The sequence below is a fragment of the Erpetoichthys calabaricus genome, chromosome 7, assembly GCF_900747795.2.
Source record: "Erpetoichthys calabaricus chromosome 7, fErpCal1.3, whole genome shotgun sequence".
Lineage (NCBI taxonomy): Eukaryota > Metazoa > Chordata > Cladistia > Polypteriformes > Polypteridae > Erpetoichthys > Erpetoichthys calabaricus.
Genome location: NC_041400.2, coordinates 199,078,100 through 199,098,921, shown reverse-complemented (window position 1 = coordinate 199,098,921; position 20,822 = coordinate 199,078,100). Strand labels below are relative to the sequence as shown.

The window sequence follows — 20,822 nt, the reverse complement described above, 5'->3', positions numbered from 1 at the left end:
GGCACAGAGGGTGGGCACCCGCTGTCCAGTTGGGTCTCCTGCTAGATGGCCCTGCCCATCATTTAAGGGCAGTCCCACCATCAAATTGGCAGATGAACCACGCTGGCATTGTCATGGGAAGAGGAAGGCAGCCGGAGATGGCATTCAGGACAGGTGTCACCCATCAAAGGGACAGTCACCCCTGGTGTGACTGCCAGTCACCAGCCATGCCCACAGTAGTGCCTCAATTGGGATGACTGGCACAGCATTGTCATTCTGTCCAGCAGTGGGTGCTGCCTGCCCATCTGATGGGCACCTGTGCCTGACCCTGTAGACTTGTTTATGCCCAAATGCACGCCGCCAGGCCCCGTCTTACACAGAATTCACGATATAAACACAAAGCTGCCAGGCTCAGTCGCCGAAGGCTTCGCTCATCTGAAGCTCACGTGGACTTCATGGTTTTGACATTTCAGCAACACAAGGATGCTGCGGTGGCCAGGTGGTCTCGTTTCAATGACACATCAGTCCCATTCCGATGCCCCTCCTTAATTCTGTTAAGCCCATCATGGCACAGGGGTGATGCCCCCTATAACGTCAGCTTCAATGCAGTACACAACTCCAAGTGGAGCCCCTCAAATACAACCATTCGTGACATCCTCTAAAGGGGCCACCCCTGGCAGGTATGGGGGTACGACTGCCAACACACCTGGGACAGGGCGGTGGGCTGCTCACTAAACGCATGTGCAGAAGGCGACTTGTCCGTTAAAACCCATTCAAAAACGTCACCGCATTGTTCTCCTGCCACCTCAAGCCACCAACCCCAGCAGTCTAAGGGAGCAGACGACGTCGAAACTTGCCGTGACATCAAGGCGGCTCGTTTCACAAATCACAACTTTCGTGCATTTCGAGGGATGAGGCCCCCTCTCATACTGCACCCCTGAAGTGTGGCGTCACATCACACAAACGCCATTAGAGAAAGCACTGGGTTCATTTGGGGCACACGGGCACCTTCCTATCTTAAGATGGCAGACGTAGGTATAGTGCAGCACTCGGGTGACTGCACAAGCCGATTTGAGTCCGAGTGTTCAACATGACTGACGTCACTTTAATATCCTGGCAGTGTGACGGAGATTTGCCCAGAGTGCCACACTACTGTCTATATGAGCAGGCATTGGCTGCGGGCACACACCCCATCATTTAGCCAGCCACTCGAGCACCACTGAGGCGTCTTGTAAACAGAAGAGACAGGCAGGTGGGAACATCTGAAGCCAAAACTGAAGCCCTGGGCACCCTGGTGACAAAGAGGCTTTCACTGAGGGGCTTGGCGGAGGGCAGATTATAGAACTCATTTAATGCACCAGCCCCCTAAAGCCACTTACACAGGGTAGGGGGCCACTGGGGCCTGTCCTAACAAGCAATGGGCACAGACAGTAGTGAGCCCCTGGTCAGGATGCCAGCTAATCATTGTGGGAGGGGGGGCAGGGGGGAAATCGGCCCACACACGATTCACCAGTTCACCTCACTAGTGCCTACTCATCAGGCTGCCATCCACGCGCAGTCACTTTGGCCGAGTAACTAGTGCCCACGATAAATGACGAAACACCAAGAGCGCACACCTCGCGTTTGGAGACCACGCTGGCCTGGGACTGTGACGGACGGTGCTTGTGGCCGAGACCTGCTGAGGGGTGTGGAAGGAGCAGACTTGTACTGCCAAGGGTGCGGAGGATTTGGTCTTTTCCTTCATCCTTTCACCCAGCAATTCTTACCAGTGTAATGACATCTCACGTCAATTCAGTAATAAAGTGGGCTCACAACACAGCTGGCTGGCTACAAATGACAAACACACCCAGCTGACTTTCTCATAAAAACCAACCACCACCTTTATAGTGCCTCATAAGAGTCAACTGTACCTGCAAAATAAAATGTACAGCAAATAAATACAAGAGAACCAACGTGTGGAGAAAGAGTAAAACACGGCCAAGTAGAGCAAGTCAGAAAGAACAGCACAACAAAACAAATCAAACAAGGCAGAGACCTGAGACAATGGAAACAAAAAAGACAATAGAAATGGAACTGAAAAAAGAAAAAGAAAAAAAGAAAAGGTTTTATTCCCATCACTGGCCTGGCAGGAACAACAAAAAGCACAAACGCGTGCAAATGAAGTCTAACAAGGAACTAGAGGGCCACGTCTCCTGCAAGGCTCCGCGCTTCAGTGAAGGTCGACATGATTTTATGAATCCAAATGTCTGCGTCTTCTGACGTGTCCACCAAATAGACCTGGAGTCGCCTGTCCCAGGACTGGGGACCATCGTGAACGGCTTTGATTTGTGCTACGAGGGCCCTTTTCTCAACATGCTGTCTGAAAAAGATCCCAGCTTCCTCGGACCACTGCGTGTTGTTCACCCCTAAAAAGAAAGAAAGAAGAGCGACAGTCAACAACTGGCTGGGTGTCCACAAGAGACTCGGCTACCTGCTCACTAAGATGGAGGCGCACCAGGACTTGAGCCACTCCTCAGGTCCGAGGCGCTCAGTCTGACCAATTACGATGGCTGGAATCTCAAAACCGAACACGCAGACAGGTTACTTATCAAGATCAGCACCACTACTCTAAGGACCTTAATGGACGTTGGGTGTACTAATGAGGCATCTCTTCATCTGTATGTAAAGCTGTGGCACTCTCTTACCTGTAAAGTGCAAATCGAACTGGTGGTCCACAAACAGCCATTTACAAGGCAAACTCGAGAAAACTCCTCAAAGGACCACTGATGGCTCTTAGGCTTTCAACTGCGACCTCTGAATGGGAGTTTGGTGGGAAGAAATTGAGCCACACATTTATACACACACACACAGCCATAACAAAGCCACCTGCCTTCGGACCACCAAAAGAGCCATTAGCAGCAGATCCTTCAAGTCGTAAGTTGTGAGGTGGAGACTCCACAGGTCAGACTGGACTGTCCAGCATACTCCACAGATGCTCCATCACTCAGATCTGGGAACTGTGGCCAAACCAACACCTCAAAAACTCATTTCTAATACTGAATAATTTCTGGAGTGTGCATGGAACATTTTGCAGAAAAAGGGCACTGCCATCGGGGATGTACTGTACGTGGTCTGCAACCATCTTCAGGTCGATAAATGAACACCAGTGGCCTCATGCAGAACGCCGTGCGTAGAATTCACCCTAAAACACGGCCTACAGACAAAACCGTAAATGTTTATATGCGCAAAAAAAATGCAGATACATAAATCTGTGTGAACACCAACTCCCACGTTCTTCCGCTCCATAAATCCCAGTCAGTGTGAAAAGTAACACACGTGCACACGCCTGCTGCCCCACCCAAACTCCTCCCAGAATTACACCTCTTTGAATATGCAAATCAATATAAAAAGCCCTTAAGGTCAGCATTCTGTGAAAAGGCAATGGCAAAAGCACAGGGGTTTGGGGTAGGGGTAATAGTACATTTATCCTTCCCTCCACTTGGTATTTGCTGAAATTCTTCTATTTGTTGGTTTAACAACAGTGACAACAAAAGGAAGTTGATCGAGTGACACAGCATGTCGGAGAAATTCGAAAGCTCAAGTTCACAAAGTCACAATGTCCGACAAAAAAAAGGTGGTCAAATATCACAGTTGCCGTGAAAAGGCGAGTTGTAGCCCACCATCCGAGTGTCACATGAAAGCTTATTAGGGTACAGGGAAAAAAAAAAAAAAAAAAAGCACAAAATGTCAACTTTAATCTTGAAATTTCCATTTTAATCACGTAGTTTATTTTGTCATTAAAGTAGAATATAAACTTCATCTTAAAAATCGTTTAATTTACTACTTTCTCCTCAAGTCCCATTGTAACTAAAGCAGCACATTAAATGCTTTGTATTGTATTTGTTCTTCTATGTGCTCTGTGTGTGTGAATCACTACGTGCTTCCAGGCTCTCTCTTCCTCCGACAGGACACAGAATCCATGACATTTGTGATATTACAGCTCTCTGAATAATTGAAATACTGAGATTATATGTGATGTCATTTTCATGATAATAGGAGTTAAAGCATGTTATTAAACATGGGGACACGGTGGCACAGTGATAAGTGACAATCTGGCACCCCGTCCACAGACTGTTAATGTCTCACACAAGATGCTTGCTGCGTCGTGCGAGACCTTCGATGAAATACTTTACTGCAGCAGTCCTGTCTCTTTCAAACGTACTAACCTCCAATTCCTGTCCTTCCTTTTCTTTCTCCAAACACCCAATCACCACACAATCAGCTCTGTAATAGACGCTAAGCCATTTGTAAGCCAAGAACGCAGTCTTCAAAACTTATGGAACACTGAAATATCTTTGTAGTACATGTTTAATTATTCTATCCTTCCAGTGTCGTGTCAGTCCCAACAAGCATACAGCGCGAGGCAGGAACAATCCGTGAACTAGCTAGCGCTGCGCCACCGTGTCCTCACATGTTTAATTATAAACAAAATAGGTTATTTAAATGTTGTTAACATTTTATCTGTATAATGTAACAAACATTTTGCTGCATTTCATCTTAAAAATGATATCGTCATCATACGTAAATACGCGTTTTATAAAGTGGCTCAGGCTGTGCAATATTATAACTATCACAAGTTTACAGTGAGGCAATTGGACTTAAGTCCAAACAGTTCTACAAGGAGCACTTGATGGAGTGTGTTTAGAGTTCTTGAGATGAAACTCTTTCTGAACCGCGAGGTCTGTACAGGAAAGGCTCTGAAGCGTTTGTCGTATAGGCGCAGTTCAAATAGACTGTGCGCATGGCTGAGGCAGCGTGTTCTTGATGCTGTATACCGACAATTATCTTTCCGATCAGCTGCTGTAGAGCTGTGATTCCACACTCAGATACAGTGGGATTAATACTCCAAGTGGTACAGTGAGTAACAACGCTAAAGCAGCTATGGTACTTGGAATAGTTTGGCCATTCTGTGGATCATTATATTGATACAAATTAATTACAATCAGATGCATTAAACTAATAAACAATGTGCAGTTAAAGCTGCGTCAGGGATGTGGATCTAAAAAATAAAAGGGAACTCACACAAGAACAAAAGCAGTGCTTTGACGCTGGGTGCCGCCAGTTTCCAAAACCGAGCGGAGAACTTGTGTATGCCAGGGATTGAGCTGGTATGAAAATGTGTGTGGCTTTACACCAAGTTTAGGTTTTATATATCGCAATGTGAGGGCCAAGGACACCAGGTTCCCCGGCAGATCATCACCCAGGACATCACACTGTCCCCAATGGCTCTCCTTCCTGCCATCTCTTCTCCAGGTAAATGACACTTTCACCAGGACACATTTTTACTTCAAAAAGAATTAGAAACAATTACATAACAAAGCAGTGCCAATTTCCAGTGTTAATGTTGACCACAACAATTATTGAATTTTTAAAATAATGAACAGTGTTTTCTGCTCAATTACTCTTAATAGTTGATCAAATCAAAAACCCGTCCCATCTTTTGCGAGTTATCATTTGATGAAAACAAACCAAACTGGTCCTAATCTTTTCATGTGTTTTTTAGGGCAAATCAATAGATGTCCCTGGTGATGACTTGTTACGACACCTCAAAACGCAGATCTCTTGAGGTGGCGAGAGTGTGAGGGGCAGGCAGAGGCTCGAGGAGGAGGAGGAGGAGGTTGTGGGCCCCTCGACTCTCGTTTGTATGTTACAACGCTCTGATATTTGCTATGGAGCTTATTTATTTTTACTGCTCTATGAAGTGTTCACAGCTCCAGGGTTACTTTCACTTCTCCAAATCTTGCTTTCATTTCATAAGGGCTTACGCAGAGAAACACTAGATTCTAGATACTGCCAAGAAAGTCTCCAGTCTTTATTTTTACACACATTTTATTACTCTTGCAGGCGAAGCCAGTAGAACAGCTAGTTATGATAAATATTTACCGGCTGTTTATGTACGAATCCCTGATTTGACTCAAACCAATTAAATGTTATTTAATCTCCATGAATAATACGGATGATCTTTTTTGATTTTATACACCGGCTTTAACTTTGAGTTTTTGAATGTATGCTAATGTGTATTCTTTGTATTGTACGTAAAACCAGTGAATATTCTCAATGCACGAGTCGCTGAGGTCTTTTGTCATAATTCTCATCAATTCCCATCTCGTTCTTTTTGGGACTTTTTCAAAAGTCCATCCTGAATGTTTACAAGACCACCACCCACATGGATTACAGTTCTCTCCGTGTTCTTCTGAAGTGTTTGACAGATTTCTTGATTTTGAAGCCCCCAACATCACCAAACATTCACTAGCACAAAAGTTGCAGCATTTCTAAAAGGCCGTCAAGAGGAGATCTTCCATTCACCACTTCAGTCTAGCGGTTGGTACTTTTGTGTTGGAGGGTCTTTGTCTTGTCGTGTGTATTTAGGGTTTATAAATATTTTACGTTATTCTCTGTTAATCGCTCCCTTAATTCGTTTATGTGGTACATCTTAGTGTGGGGTATGCACGTCAGACCAGGCTAGGAGGTGCCAGGGTCCTGTCCTCCCCCTGCAAGTTGTGGAAATCCGAGTACCAGGGACCCCAGCAAAGACAGCTGTCCAGTCCTACAGATGTTACTTTTATGCACACTTGGTTTCTTGCGGACTTTCTGTGAAATGCTCCCTACCTTCACAGCTGTAATCAAGGGCGGAATGTCCCAGCTAAGCAAACGTAAGACGATCTGCCCACGTCAGCAGCAGACATCAACTGAGCCCACCTGGCAGCGGTAAGTGGTGCTTGATGTCCTCTGCTCTACATAAAGGAGTCTCAACAATGAAACTGCTGCTTGCGCGGCCATGCGTGAGTAACACTTGACTTTGACAGACTAAGTCATGCTTTTAGTTTAAGGAACTGAACTCTAAAAGGAAGGGAGGCTTGCTATTAAGCAACTACTTGAATTCCAGGGAGAGATTTGAATGCAGAAGACTTCATGTCCAAAATGCCAAAAACTTAACGACTTAGGACTCTCAAAATGAGGGTTATAGCCAGGTCACCCCAAAACAGAGAAGTGCAAGAAACCAAATAATTGCTTAGTCTTTGGTAAGCTGGGATCCCCTTGACAAGACCAGTCCGTATTAATATCCTTGACCATATTAACCTGCGACACTGGAATTGTATCATTGTCAACCTGCACAATCATCTTCTCCACTAGACAGTGCGGACAAACGTGCCCCCCGGTTGCAAATCTACTCCAAGTTAGACTCTGGTTGACCTGCTTCAAGGACAGTGGACAGTCCTGGAAAAGCACAAGAACAAGACAGTGGGAACCATCGTACTCCACGCGGGAGTAAACGACGTGCGATATCAACAGTCAGAGGTCCTAAAGACAGACTTCACAGCTTTAATCCAAGCCACTGTGGAATAATAAAAATGTGAATCAATATCTTAAATAGTTGAATAAAAAATATTGGGCTGAGGGCCTTTTTGACCTAGTCAAAAAGAAAGAGGAAGATGATCTTGTGACTACATCCAAGTGCAACGGAACAATTTGTACTTAAAATCTAAATCGCCTTGACGATTACTATCTGTGTGCGTTTGGGTGGATGAAACATATGTTATGCAAACCAGCTGATGCTAAGAAAACGTATATATTTGTAAGTACAAGAGTTCTTTGTGTTAACCATATGAATGCATTAAGATTGTTAAGGTATGTGAGGTGGGGAAGTTAAAGGTTATTAAGTGATTCAGCCCTTAGGAAGATGCACTCTGTCTTAGTTAATAAAGAAGGTTACTCCACCAGTAAGGGTGGGCTGCTTGTGAAGCTGCAACTATAAAATAAGCTTTGTGGTAAGTGCGTACGTGACAAAAAAGATATAAAAGCCTGCTGTGAAAAGAGGAAGGGGGGCTGTAACTAGAAACTGTCAGTGACACTAGCTGACAGGGGCTGCAATGGTCTCTCTGCTCACCAAGAATAAAGAAATTGCTTTTTTACTCTACATCTGCCGTCTGCCTCGAACCTTCGTCCACACCACAAAAGAGAGGACCCCTCATTTCAGGTCCTCTGCCATTAGTCTGAAGGTCGGATGAAGCCTACAGTTTGCTTGAACTGGTTGAGAGGTTTCTGCAGGACACAAACCGTCGGGTTTGAGGACAAATGGGATCTCTTCTGGGAAAGACGGCGTTTCTTCACATGAAATGGGCTGCACGCTAACGGTGTCAGTGCCCGGGTCCTCTCTGCCAACATCTCAAAGGTAATCCATCTTTCCTGACTACATAATTTTATGATATTTTCTATAATGCCATGCTAGGATGGGGTCATTTAAGAAGTTTACCTCTAGGTGTTCACTGTATCTGCGTTAGAATAACCATCGTTTAAAAAAATGTAGACAAAGCAGTGAAAATGCAAATAATTTACTTACCTTTTCACCCATGATGTGCATTAGAACTAGAACAGATTACAGAATTAAATAAAAACCCACACAAAGTGGCATTAACACAAATAACCATTTCAAGGTGTTGACACTCCGAGTAGCTCTGCTCTTTCACTAGATATTAGACCATTAACAAGACAGACTTTACATTTAGAAACTTGTCAGTGATAGAAAATCGACTTTCTTACATTAAGTGCAACTCGGCTCCAATGGTGCAGCAGCGCCTGCAAATCACCGATTTGTTCATTCGGTTTGCAAAGGCAACATAAGGTGGCGGTTTAGTTGATTGACTCGAGCTGATTGAAACTAAGGACGCCGCTTTTGGTAACTTTGTGTCTTTTGGTAATTCAAGTGTGTTCCAGTCATTCGCATTAACCGTTTACAGACCTCCTAAATGCAATGTGTCTTTTATTGAGGAATTCTCAGACTTTGGAATCTGCCCTATTTATTATAGATACTAATTGTACTGGATTTCAGTTTTCATGTGGATAGTCAGTGTAACCCAAAAGGCACAAAATCCATGACCTTCATGCACTGCTTTGATCTGAATCAGCATGTCAGCCAGCGCAGACCGAAGGACGGGGACACACTAAACTCGGTCACTGCAAAAAGAGGGAGGTCACAGGTATTGGTAGGTCATATTTAATGAAGAAATACTGGCAAATACAACTAATGAGAAGTGCATTTAAACATCTGCAGCTTTAATGTCTGCCAATATTGTAAGCAATGAGTCCGACTGTAGCACTTACCTTAATGACACTAGCAGCGTGAACAGCGAGGGGGACACAAATGTTAGAAAAGAGCTGCAGCACTAAAACACCATGGAAGACACAGTGTGTGGCCGATTTAAAGAGAACATGACGGAGAGCTGAACGTAAATGGAGAAAAACTAAACTGATAGAACACCACAGTGCGCCTTCAGCAGCAGACCTACTTGACTGAAATCAAAACAGTACTGATCATCACCTACACTCCGCTCACTCAATGGCGAGCCTCCTAAAAACGACTTGTGAAACTTGACGCTTTCGCTCCGTTTTTGTTTAAAACAAAAAGTTAATGACATTAGAATTAATATGACGCACCCCCCTCCCCCCCCAAAGTTAATCTGACTGAATCCCAGTATTCAATTATTTCACCAGCACAGATCTACCTGAACTATGTAGAATAATAATTGTGTCCTTGACCCAATGCCAACGGGCCTTTTCAAAGAAGTCTGTTGTGCTAACTGATAGCAGACTTGACATTGAAAACTCCTCACTACATATGGGGGTCTTTCCTGTGTTAAACACTGCAGTTGCCAAAAAAAGAGTCGTCGAGATTATTTTTCTTAAGCAGGGGTTTGACAATTTTAGACCAGTATATCTAAGTAAAACTGTAGAAAAGGCAGTCGTCATGTAGCTAAATGATTACCTGAAAAAACATTGTATTCTTGACAAGTTTGAGTCCAGTTTTAGGAGAACCCACAGTACAGAAACTGCGCTGGCTAAAGTAGCCAATGACCACCTGTCTGTTCTTAGAGCCGAGTGCAGCCTCCTCACAGTAAGGTGATCACAGGTTCGTGTCCTGGGTCCTCCCTGTATGCTTTTTGTGGTGCGAAAAGCTCTTTATAAATATAAAGAATTAATAACGATAAAGTGTACACGTGATCAAATTCAGCTGCAGCATAGTGGGGGATAAATAGGGACACTAGATTGACAATAAGATACGCTCATTCATTCAAATTACACAGCACAGTGCACATGCAAAATAAACACTGAAGTAAATGTTCATATAAATTATACTAAATTTTAAATATACAAATTTTCAACAAGTTGAGACATGTAAACTGGTTATAAATGCATGAAATTATATTTATTGATGTCTATTTCACATATGGTGTATGTACATTAAAAAGAAATCATAGAAAATTGAATAAAATGTCCACTGTAGACTTCTTTAAAGAAATACAATGCAAAAGAAGTCTAATTTGTTGTAAAAAATAAGTATTTTTTATATAATTAAATCTTGTGGCACCAAAGTTGAAAATCGCTGCCATACACAAAGGGTGGCCTGTTCTGGCAACATCTTAAATCGGTATGTCATATTTAACAAGTAGAAAACTCAGTTAGCTGTGCCGACTGTACTTTAGAGACCCCTGCCACAGTCTACGGTGTTGCACAAAGGTTCATATTCTGGGTCTGCGGCTTTTTTCAAATTACGTGCATTCATCCAGTCAGATTATCTCAAAGCACAAGGTGAGCCACCACAGCTATGCAGAGGACACTTGGCTTTATTTATCTTTAGCACCTGATGCTCTCGCCTCTCTTATAAAGTGTCTTAGCAGTATTTCCGTTTAGACGAATAGTAACTCTCTCAAATAAGGAGAAAACAGAAGCAGTCAGAGGTATAGCAAGGGTTTTAGAAATAAACTTGATCCCTTAAGCTTAAGTCAAGGTGGAGGTAAAGAAGTTAGGGGTAATCCTTGACTCGGACCTAAACTTTAAATTACGTATTAACCAGATTACTAGGACTGCAGTTTTTCACTTAAGGAATATAGCAAAGATTAGACCTCATATAAAACTTTACAAGACTTGCTTTTAGCCAACTGGATTATTGCAATACACTCCTAACAGGACTGCCCAAGACTGACCACAATCCACTGCAATTAGTTCAGAATGCAGCAGCAAGATATTAACTAGGAAAGAAAATCTGAACACATCCACCAGCCTCAGTGGCATTACATTGGTTACCTGTGTTATTTAGAATTGACTTTAAAATGCCACCAATGGGGTCTAAAGCCTTAAATCGTCCCTTTGCTGTAGTTTGCACAATTCTGAGTGGTGGCTCTGAGACTAGGGAACTGCACTGGCAATCGGAAGGTTGCCGGTTCGAATCCCGTAAATGCCAATAGGGACTCTGCTCTGTTAGGCCCTTGACCTGCAATTGCTGAGTGCTATGAGTAGTGAGAAGAGCACTATATAAAATGCAAAAAATTATTTTTTCACAATATGGCTCACTATAAGAGGTGCTTAATTCTTGGTCTCTGGAGACCACCTGTTAAGTCACAACATAATGCCCGATTGCTTATTTTTTTTTCCTACCACTGTGTGGCACTAAGCAGAACCTATGGCCCCACATTTAAAAGGGCTTGTGGCGCCAACTTCACCGTGCATTCGTCATATTAAACCTCATTGCCAGACAAACTGTGGCCATGTACCGTATACTGGGAGTCATCACACTGATAACCATGTAGTCAAATTGCGTCGCTTCTCACACACACACCCCTCACCTGCTAGCTGAGCACGGACAGCCTGAAAAGGCAGTTGACGAAACTCCTCAATCAAGGGATGGACACGAGTACAGCTGACCAGTTCGTATCGGCCATAGTCCAGCTCATAAACAGACACCAGTCCGGTCTTCAGCACCCCCTTGACCAGCACACGTTGCCACCTGCAATGGAAAACACATTTACTGAGACACCTGGAGACGGGAGAAGTTCATGGCGAGGTGACCTCACCTGGCACTGCACGTCTAAAGGACAAGATCAGACCAAAATTACCCAGAAAGCATTTTGTGAAATAAAACTGAAGTGCTCCTGCTAAATGAGAAAACAACATTCCCAAAATGCAGCAGAGCAAGTCACACTGGACGTGGGCTCAAAGTAGCACACTTACTTGTTGTCCACCTTGGCAGCGTATATCTGGTTCTGCACAATTGGTGCACGGTGCTCCTCCAGCTTATTGTAATAGAGGATCATTTCTCCAAGGAGGACATCCAGCTTGTAAAGCTCCTGCCAGAGCTGCAGAACAAAGTGTCCAGGATGGCAAGCCAGTGAAATAAACACATCCATGTTCTGTCCAGACGGGGGCAACTGCAGCAGAGGCATCTGGAGGTCACTGCTTAATTTGGAGTGCCCCTGTGCCTGGGGCCCAGAGCCTTCCCCACTCAAGGGCCTGCGCGGGCAGCTGCTCAACAGCACATCCTTTTGGTGCTGCCACAGCTCTGACTGTGCCATCCTCATGTTGATGCTCTGCCCAGTCTTGTAAAAGTTCACGGATATAAACAAATGAATATGCAGCAGCCCCAAGAGCTCATCGCGTCTGGCCACCTGAAAGCAGACAAACAGGGCTGTCATTCCACCGTTTTATGAGAAACTGCAACCCAAAACAGAACGATACTAAAATGAGCAGATTGATGGAAAAATAAAACGTGGTCACCAACACCAAAGGGTCATTAGCGGTCATAATGAGAATGGGCGCTCACCACAGCAGCAGATTTCTCTGCACAGCTTGATAACGAGCACAGGTAGGCCTGAGCTACTCACTCTTCACCCCTTCCAAACGCTGCTGCACCCTCATACAGGAGATGCCCACACACGTGTAGCCCTGTTGGTAAATGTGCTCTAACTGTTCTTTGTGAACATGAAACAAGTGACTTTACTTTATTACACATTTTAAAGGGTGAACTGGTACAGCCCTCTGGCATCTCGACAATGAGCTTCCACAGAGTCCTTAACACTAGAATTACCAAAGCTTACGAAAAAACTTGTAAATCCGGCCCACCTTAAATCTGCTCGCACCTCTCCGTCTGCGTCTTTGGTCTTGTAAATGTGTCGATAAGCCCAAGCAGCCTGCTATCCCATCCCTCCCACTGCTGCAGAAAGTGCAAAACCCTCTCCAGGCTCAAGCCTCGTTTATCAGGGAGTCGAGTACCTAGGGCTGTAAAGGCTAAAAAAAAAAAATCTATTGTTATTTGGAACGGATGCATTTCACGTGTGTCCCGTGTCTACAAAGATCTGTGTAAGTGTAGGATGACAGGAAATGTTGAACACATACCCAAGAGAAACTTTTTCCATGTTTTAGTGCCAACGACAAAATGTTGACATGAAGTGTATAAAGACTGAAGTCCAAATATCAAATACGCACTTTCACAAAAGGTATAAATATAACAGAACAAGTGCGCTTTTATTCAAGACTATAACCGAAGAAAAAGAAATCGGGTTAGTGTGGCTTGTTGTCGAGATTTCTTGGGTAGTACAGCGGTAAGAACTGCGGACTCCTATTCAAAAAGGTCCTGGGTTCGAGTCTTCACGTGTCCCAGAATAAACGTTTTGCGTAGTGAGCTGCTCTTACTGTTACTATTAGACTCCAATCAAATTTGTTTTTATTGTATAACAGCCGCTGTAAATGTACGGTACTTGTATAGGTTAGCGTTTTTATTCAGTTTTATTCGGTCGCATTCATGCTCGCCTCGATCTGTAGTTTTCAAATTGACGAGCTATAACAGAGGTGAACTCAGATCGGAGAAACAGAAGCCTTCCCCGCAAGAAACATCCACTCACAAGAACGACGCAGCTGCACCATGCGTAAAGGTGAAAGATGGCACCGTTTCGATGCACCCAGAGGTCGGGCGTCATCTTGCCAGACAGTCTGCCCCACACCTGTCCTTCAATGAAACAGCACGGCTTACAGAGCTCGCCAACGTATCCCGTTTGTGATTATGTTTTGTGATGGTCTTTACATAAGAAACCTTGATATGTTACTTATATAAAAGTCAGATCGAATGTTACTTACCTTGATTTACTTATCTTCTTACAGCGTAAAGTCACAAGACAGACTGCAGAGCTTCCTCGGTTTGATCGACACGGGCACGCCAACGGAGGACATGTGTACTCAAGTGACTTCCGCTGCGGGTGGAAGCTCCCTCTGCTCCATACGCAACCGTGTTTGATCTTATTCAGGAAAGATCCCAGTCATCTCACGTAAGTAAGACTGAGACCAAAATCATAAAGCTTATGAAACGGTTTCTGGACAACGGCAGAAACAGGCGCTTCCACTTGCAGCTATAGATACTCTTCAGTACACGTGCGACTCTCCATGCTTGTGTTTAGATCTGGACGGTGTATGTGCCCAAAAAAGTCTAACTGTATTCGCGTACCATTGATTGTGTACTGAAGTGTCAGCAGGCATTTTTTGTGGCATTACACGTGTAATTTGTGAGCATGCTCTTGTTGATCAAACAAAGGAAGCTCTGCTGAGAGACTGGTCTGGAGTCCTATCATGTCCTTCATCTCTCCCACCTTTGACGAACACCAATTTGCTTACAGGTCTATGGAGGAGTCTGTTGCTGCTGCTCTCCATGCTACCCTGTCCCACCTGGAGCACTAGGGTGGGCCCTCATCTCCTCGGCCATCAGCATCAGCTGTCCTAAGGGGTGTGTGCCGAGCCCACTGCTCTTCACGCCCACTACAGCAACACCCTCATCAAATTTGCAGACGATACCACTGTGGTGGAGCTAATCTCTGGGGAGGATGAATCTGCCTACAGAGATGAAGTGGAGCAGCTGTCAGCGTGGTGCACCGACAACAACCTGCTCCTGAACACAAGACAGACCAAGGAGCTTGTTGTGGACTTCAGGAAAAAGAAAAACGGACATCAAATCACTCTACATTGGAGGGAACTGTGTGGAGAGGGTGTCAGACTTCTGCTTCCTGGGAGTCCACATCATGGAAGACCTGTCCTGGGGTATGAACACAGCTGAGCTGGTGAAGGCGGCTCAGCAGACACCTGATTTCCTGAGAGTCCTTAGGAGAAATAACATCCCCCAAAAACTGCTGGTGTCCTCCTATCGCTGCTCTATTGAGAGTATCCTGTGCTACTGCCTCTGCGTGGGGCTTTCCAGCTGCACAACAGCACAGAGGAAGACACTTCAGCGGATCGCAAGGACTACCCAGCAGATCATCAGCTGTTATTTACCCTCTCTGGATGAAGTGCACAGCTCTCACTGCCTCAGGAAAGCAGAAAACATCTTAAGACTCCTCACAACCTGCTGATGACATCAGGCAAAAGAGAAGAGCATGAAAACAAAGACTAATCGACTGAATAGCAGTCTGTACCCCATTACTATTAGGGCACTGAATGCCACCCCATCACCTCCAAAGCAGCAGTGCAATAGATGACATCTTGTGCAATAAGGTCTTATGTTGAATGTTTGTGTTCTACCTCATTTCTTCTCATTCATTTGTAATTACATTTATTTATATGAAGACACCTAATTTCGTTGTGTTACTAATAGATATTCTGATTCGATCAGACTGTTATACAAGTAACATGTAAAGGTTTCCTATGTAAAGACCATCACAAAACAATCAAACAACTTTGCACGATACGTTGGTGAGCTCTGTAAGCCGTGCTGTTTCGTTGAAGGACAGACTGACTGGCAGGAGGACGCCCGACCTCGTACTGCATCCAAACGGTGCCATCTTTCGCCTTTACACCTAGTGCAGCTGCGTTGTTCTTATGTGTGAATGGACGTTTCTTGTGGGGAGGGCTTCTGTTCTTTCTCCGATGTAGAACCCTCATCTTCATTGGAGTTCACCTCTGTTATAGCTCATCTTTATTTGAAAACAGCAGTTCTTAGTGCTACACTACCAAAGCGGTCTCGACAACAAGTCACAATAACCCGATTTCTTTTTCTTCGGTTATAGTCTCGAATAAAAGTTCACTTGTTCTGTTATAATTTATACCTTTTGTGAAAGAGCTTTTGATATTTCGAGTTTAGTCTTCATACATTATACACTTCATGTCAAAATTGTCATTGGTACTAAAACACAAAAAATGTCTTGTAGTTACGTGTTCAACATTTCTGTCATCCTACACTTACACAGATCTCTGTAGACACGTGAAATGCATCTGTTCCAAACAGATATTTTTTGAGCCTATACATCTCTAGGTACCTCACTCCCTGATGAACAAGGCTTGAGCTGGGAGAAGGTTTTGCACTTTCTGCAGCTGTGGGAGGGATGGGATAGCAGGCTGCTTGTTGGTTGGGCTTATCGATACATTTATTCTCACAGGTGGCCAGTGGTAGTGCTGCTGCTTTGCAGTAAGGAGATTGTGGGTTTGCTTCCCGGGTCCTCCCTGTGTGGAGAGCGCTTTGAGTAGTGAGAAAAGCGCTATATAAATGTAAAGAATCATTATTAAAGAATTATTTACAAAACAAAAGACGCTGACGGAGTGGTGCGAGCGGATTTAAGGTGTGCCGGATTTACAAGTTTTTTCGTAAGCTTTGGTAACTCTAGTGTTAAGAACAGTAAGAACTGAATATCAGGGGTCTGCACAAGCAAATGACTGGGGTGACCAGCAAAAGGAGGGGGGCATCGGCTTTGTCAAAAGCTGCTTCCTTGTGATGCCTCACTCCAAATAAATGTGTCCAATCAGATGTGCAGTCAGGACGACACGGTGTGCTTTACAAAGACCCGTAAAACAGAAGACCACCTTCAACATCATTATGGAAGAGCAGCAGAGGACAAGAGTCCATTTTACCTTGACACTGCAATCAGCACAATTCAACACGGCCTGCCTAAGCCAGAGCACAGCATCCGGCGTCCATGAGCCCACAGCGCACAGTTCTGCCAGGCAGCACTTCACGGCCTGCAAGATGAAGGAGAGTCAGGTTATCATGTGCACTTGGAGATCAAGCCACGATTTTACTTTTTAAACCTGAAAAGGTCCACCTTAATTAGGGTTAGAATGTTATATGTGTAAGAAAGGACAGAGCCAGTTATACTTCTGTAGAAGACTGGTGTCCTTCAACATCTGCAATAAGATGCTGCAGATGTTCTATCAGACGGTTGCGGCGAGCGCCCTCTTCTATGCGGTGGTATGCTGGTGAGGCAGCATTAAGAAGAAAGACGCCTCACGCCTGGACAAACTGGTGAGGAAGGCAGGCTCTATTGTTGGCATGGAGCTGGACAGTTTGACATCCGTGGCAGAGCGACGGGCGCTCAGCAGGCTCCTATCAATTATGGAGAATCCACTGCATGAACTGAACAGGATCATCTCCAGACAGAAGAACAGCTTCAGTGACAGACTGCTGTCACCGTCCTGCTCCACTGACAGACTGAGGAGATCGTTCCTCACCCAAACTATATGACTCTTCAATTCCACCGGGGGGGTAAATGTTAACATTATACAAAGTTATTGTCGGTTTTTTCCTGCATTATCATCACTCTTTAATTTAATATTGTTTTTTGTATCAGTATGCTGCTGCTGGAGTATGTGAATTTCCCCTTGGGATTAATAAAGTATCTATCTATCTATCTTAAAGATGCGTCAAGCGAGGTAAGGCAGCTGAACAATACGAGTGGTTACCCAGCAGATCAACATGCGCTGCTTGTCCAGATGTCCGCTATGAGAAGCGGTCAAACAGGGCGGCACAGCAAGGCCACTGTAAACAGCACACTGTACGAGTGACCCCAGTCCAGCTAACGCTCCCAACCACCAGTCGTGAAGCGGCACTACCTAAGCATTCCCAGCTACTGACCTTGCAATCAAAAGTCACCGATTATTTCTAATCGTTCATTAAACAAAAGTGCAATCTTCACCAGTAAAGATGACTTTTACAACAAGCCTCCTTAGTATCTTCACATTCTTTGAAAATGTAATGAAAAACTAATGAGGGCAAGGAGCACATTCTCCAAAGAGTTGAGAGTTCATGGAGATATAGGGACATTCTGATGTGCCCGAGTGGCCAATCTGCATATTTAATGTATACTAAAACGTTAAACAAAAATCCCAATAAAAGGGCTCTCCGGATCAGACAGCAGCCCTGGATTCTAAAAGATCTTTTGTTCTGCCAACATAACGGTGAAAGGAGGACACAGCTTGTTAATTGACACAAGCCGCTTGCCAGATCACCCTATCAGAACCTGGCAGTATTGTTACCCATGCTTTATCCCAAGTACTTTGAGCTCCATCTGTATGAAAATGTGCTATATGAAGAAATGTCATTATCCTGCCCACAGCAGTATGGCAGAATGACTGAATCATCAACTTTACCCACGTCAGAGTCAAAAACGTACATTAAAAGCACCCATCCCTCAAAGCCCGACGCCATGTCCACGGGTCCAGCTCTATTTTGTTGACAGACTCAAAGAAAACAGAAGGGCACTGCTAAAAGAACGGCCAATATGGCACTGGACTGGACTGTGGACTAAATGAATCGGAGAATGTACCACCAGTTCAATGTGCAAAGGACACCAGAGGCCTGCTGGCACATTCAGAGGCCACCCCAATGACATCACCTGTGGCGGGATGCTAATCAAGTCTCGCAGATACAGTGAAGGAATTTCACGAAGCTCAATCACTTCCACAGAAGCTGGCATTCCAGTGTCAACAAAAACAATGTCCACCACTCTGCTTCCATGCAAATTGGCAACCTGGAAAAGAATAAAACAAACCGAGTCAACATGAATAAAGGGGACTGCTTTTGGCAGAAACGCCAAGACTGTCACTCTGACCTCCCCTCTGCCCCTCTTCATGCCAGGAAATTAGAAGTCAGCTTATCAGTGACATTGGTGCTAATATTTGATTTTGTAAAGGGTCTTCCCATTCTCCAATAGCAACAATTCTGCAATAGGAAGACCTCCCTGGATGGCCACAAACAACCAATCACAAGAGGCACATGGCAGAGGTAGGAATGTGGCACACACTTGTAGATGTCAGTTGATGGGGGGCACCCTCACTTTAGCACTTTCAAGGGTATGCATACAAAACAATGGGGTGCGTCTCTTATGAGCTTCAATGGCCATAAAGGTAGATCATGGCAGCGGTATTTCAGGAAAAAATGGTGTCATGCACAATGTTAATATGGCATCCAGCATAAAACACGAGAAAATGGGCAAAAATAAATGGAATCTAATGAAATGGCAAACCAACTCCAATCTGGATTTCGAGAAGACCTTAACAAGTGAAAACCGCATGGACAGCTAAAATCCTGACGCAGTGTTTCTGCAGGCCCTACTCAATAGCTAGAATTGCGTGGTGTCAACAGTCCTTGACGAGTACAGCAGGGCCTCGTCTTTTTGAGGAATACGTGGACAGGCATCATGCGTAGTGGAGAACCAAGTGCCCAGACCACCAATTTTATTACCATGAAGAACAGCCGACTTGTTCTGTACTTAATGCAGGCACAGGCATCGACTTGTTCACATACAACGTGCCCAGATAAAGTCATCGCACTCAGATTTCACCACAGCAACAGAGGGCACATTACCTGGTTATTCAAGTGCAACACAGTTGGGGTACAGCATCACAAAAAACCGTTAGCAAGGAGATAGTAGTGAAGTGTCCGACAACACGTGTGCTGCAGTTGGAGAGACAGACGAACAGGATAGTGGGAGAGGGCCTGTGTGCGTCTCTCCAGCAGAGCCCGGGCACTTTGTGAAGCACACACTCCACCGCGCAGGACAAGGAGAGTAAAAGTGTGAAGGCTGCACGGACATACACAACATCGCTGCTGTACATCCGGTCTTGGAAACAGGGGTCTCAAGACGCAACACACCTCACACAAGTTCAGACGTTACTAACGTGATCACAAATCCATGCTGCGTTACAGATGTTTAACCTCTTACAAAGGGAAGCGCATCCAAAAACGATGCTGAAACGGGGAGAGCGTCTATAGGCGTGCTTAATGAGATTTTTCACTCCTTGAGGGATGCGTCTAGTCCTTTGGATCTATGCTCTGTATGCCGCTGCCGTCTAATGGGGTTGTTTTTTTATATTATATATAAACTCGGTGGTCCTAGTGGCAGAGGTACAGACATCCTTTACTTGGGTGAAAGTTTTATGGTAGTTTTGAGACCAAAGAACCCCTAACGGTACTTTCTTTTACATTTCTAAAGGAAAACTATTTCGTTTTGGCATTTATTTTTAGTGGTAGAAGAAACGGCTCTCTCAGCAGTGTGCTTTCGCAGTTTTTAACCGTGCGCAGTTACAAGCATGTTTTGGACCTCTGAAATTTCTTTACCGCTCTTATTGTGCAGAGTGGTAATTCAATTAGTAGTTTTGCCAAATGAAAAGGAGAAGCCGTGATAAAGACTGGGTCGATACCAACAGGAAAGAAAGCGGTTTTGGAGTGTTGATTATACATAAGCCCACTCAAACCAGTTATTTTTCCACCACAGCCAGCTCTTGGTGACCCCCATCTTTTATGAAATAATGAGTGAGGTTTTTTCTCCTAGATTTCTGCATTTCACAGATGATGAAGCATACAGTGATGCTGCACCAGTTTCTCCAATGATGTACAAAAATCAAGCCTCTCTTTGAGCACTACATTCAAACATTTTCTGGAAGTTACATTCCACAGGGAGATCTTTCAATCAATGAAAATTACTGCTATGGGAAGGCCATCCAGTGTGGAGGTATACATTTAAATAAAAGAAAAAAGTCAGTTTTGGGATGGAATCCTATAAGCTTTGTGAGGCAAAAAGTGGAAGTTTGTGGAATGATGATGATGAAGATGAAGTACATAGGGAAAAAAGATACCGAACTTGTAAACAATGTAGGAGGGGTTGATGTGCAGAATTTTACAAAAGTGTCATGGATTGTGCTATGGTAGCAGTTGTGGAGAAGCTACTGAATTAGGGCTATACAACTGCTCTATGATTTTTTGAACTTGATGGAAACTGATG

At 44.4% G+C, this 20,822-nt stretch overlaps 1 protein-coding gene across 2 annotated transcripts in view; it reads right to left on the bottom strand.

Moving 5' to 3' along the window:
- Window positions 1-2,053: 2,053 nt before the first annotated feature.
- tdrd7a (tudor domain containing 7 a) overlaps window positions 2,054-20,822 on the bottom strand; it is a 72,597-nt gene continuing 53,828 nt past the window's right edge. For both annotated transcript variants that reach the window (XM_051929901.1, XM_028805921.2), the window contains exons 13-17: window positions 18,435-18,569; window positions 16,675-16,782; window positions 12,025-12,458; window positions 11,640-11,800; window positions 2,054-2,384 (exon numbers count right to left, since the gene is read on the bottom strand). In XM_051929901.1, the coding sequence (XP_051785861.1) occupies window positions 2,155-2,384; window positions 11,640-11,800; window positions 12,025-12,458; window positions 16,675-16,782; window positions 18,435-18,569 (1,068 nt within the window). In that variant the 3' untranslated portion in view covers window positions 2,054-2,154. The remainder of the gene's footprint in view (window positions 2,385-11,639; window positions 11,801-12,024; window positions 12,459-16,674; window positions 16,783-18,434; window positions 18,570-20,822) is intronic.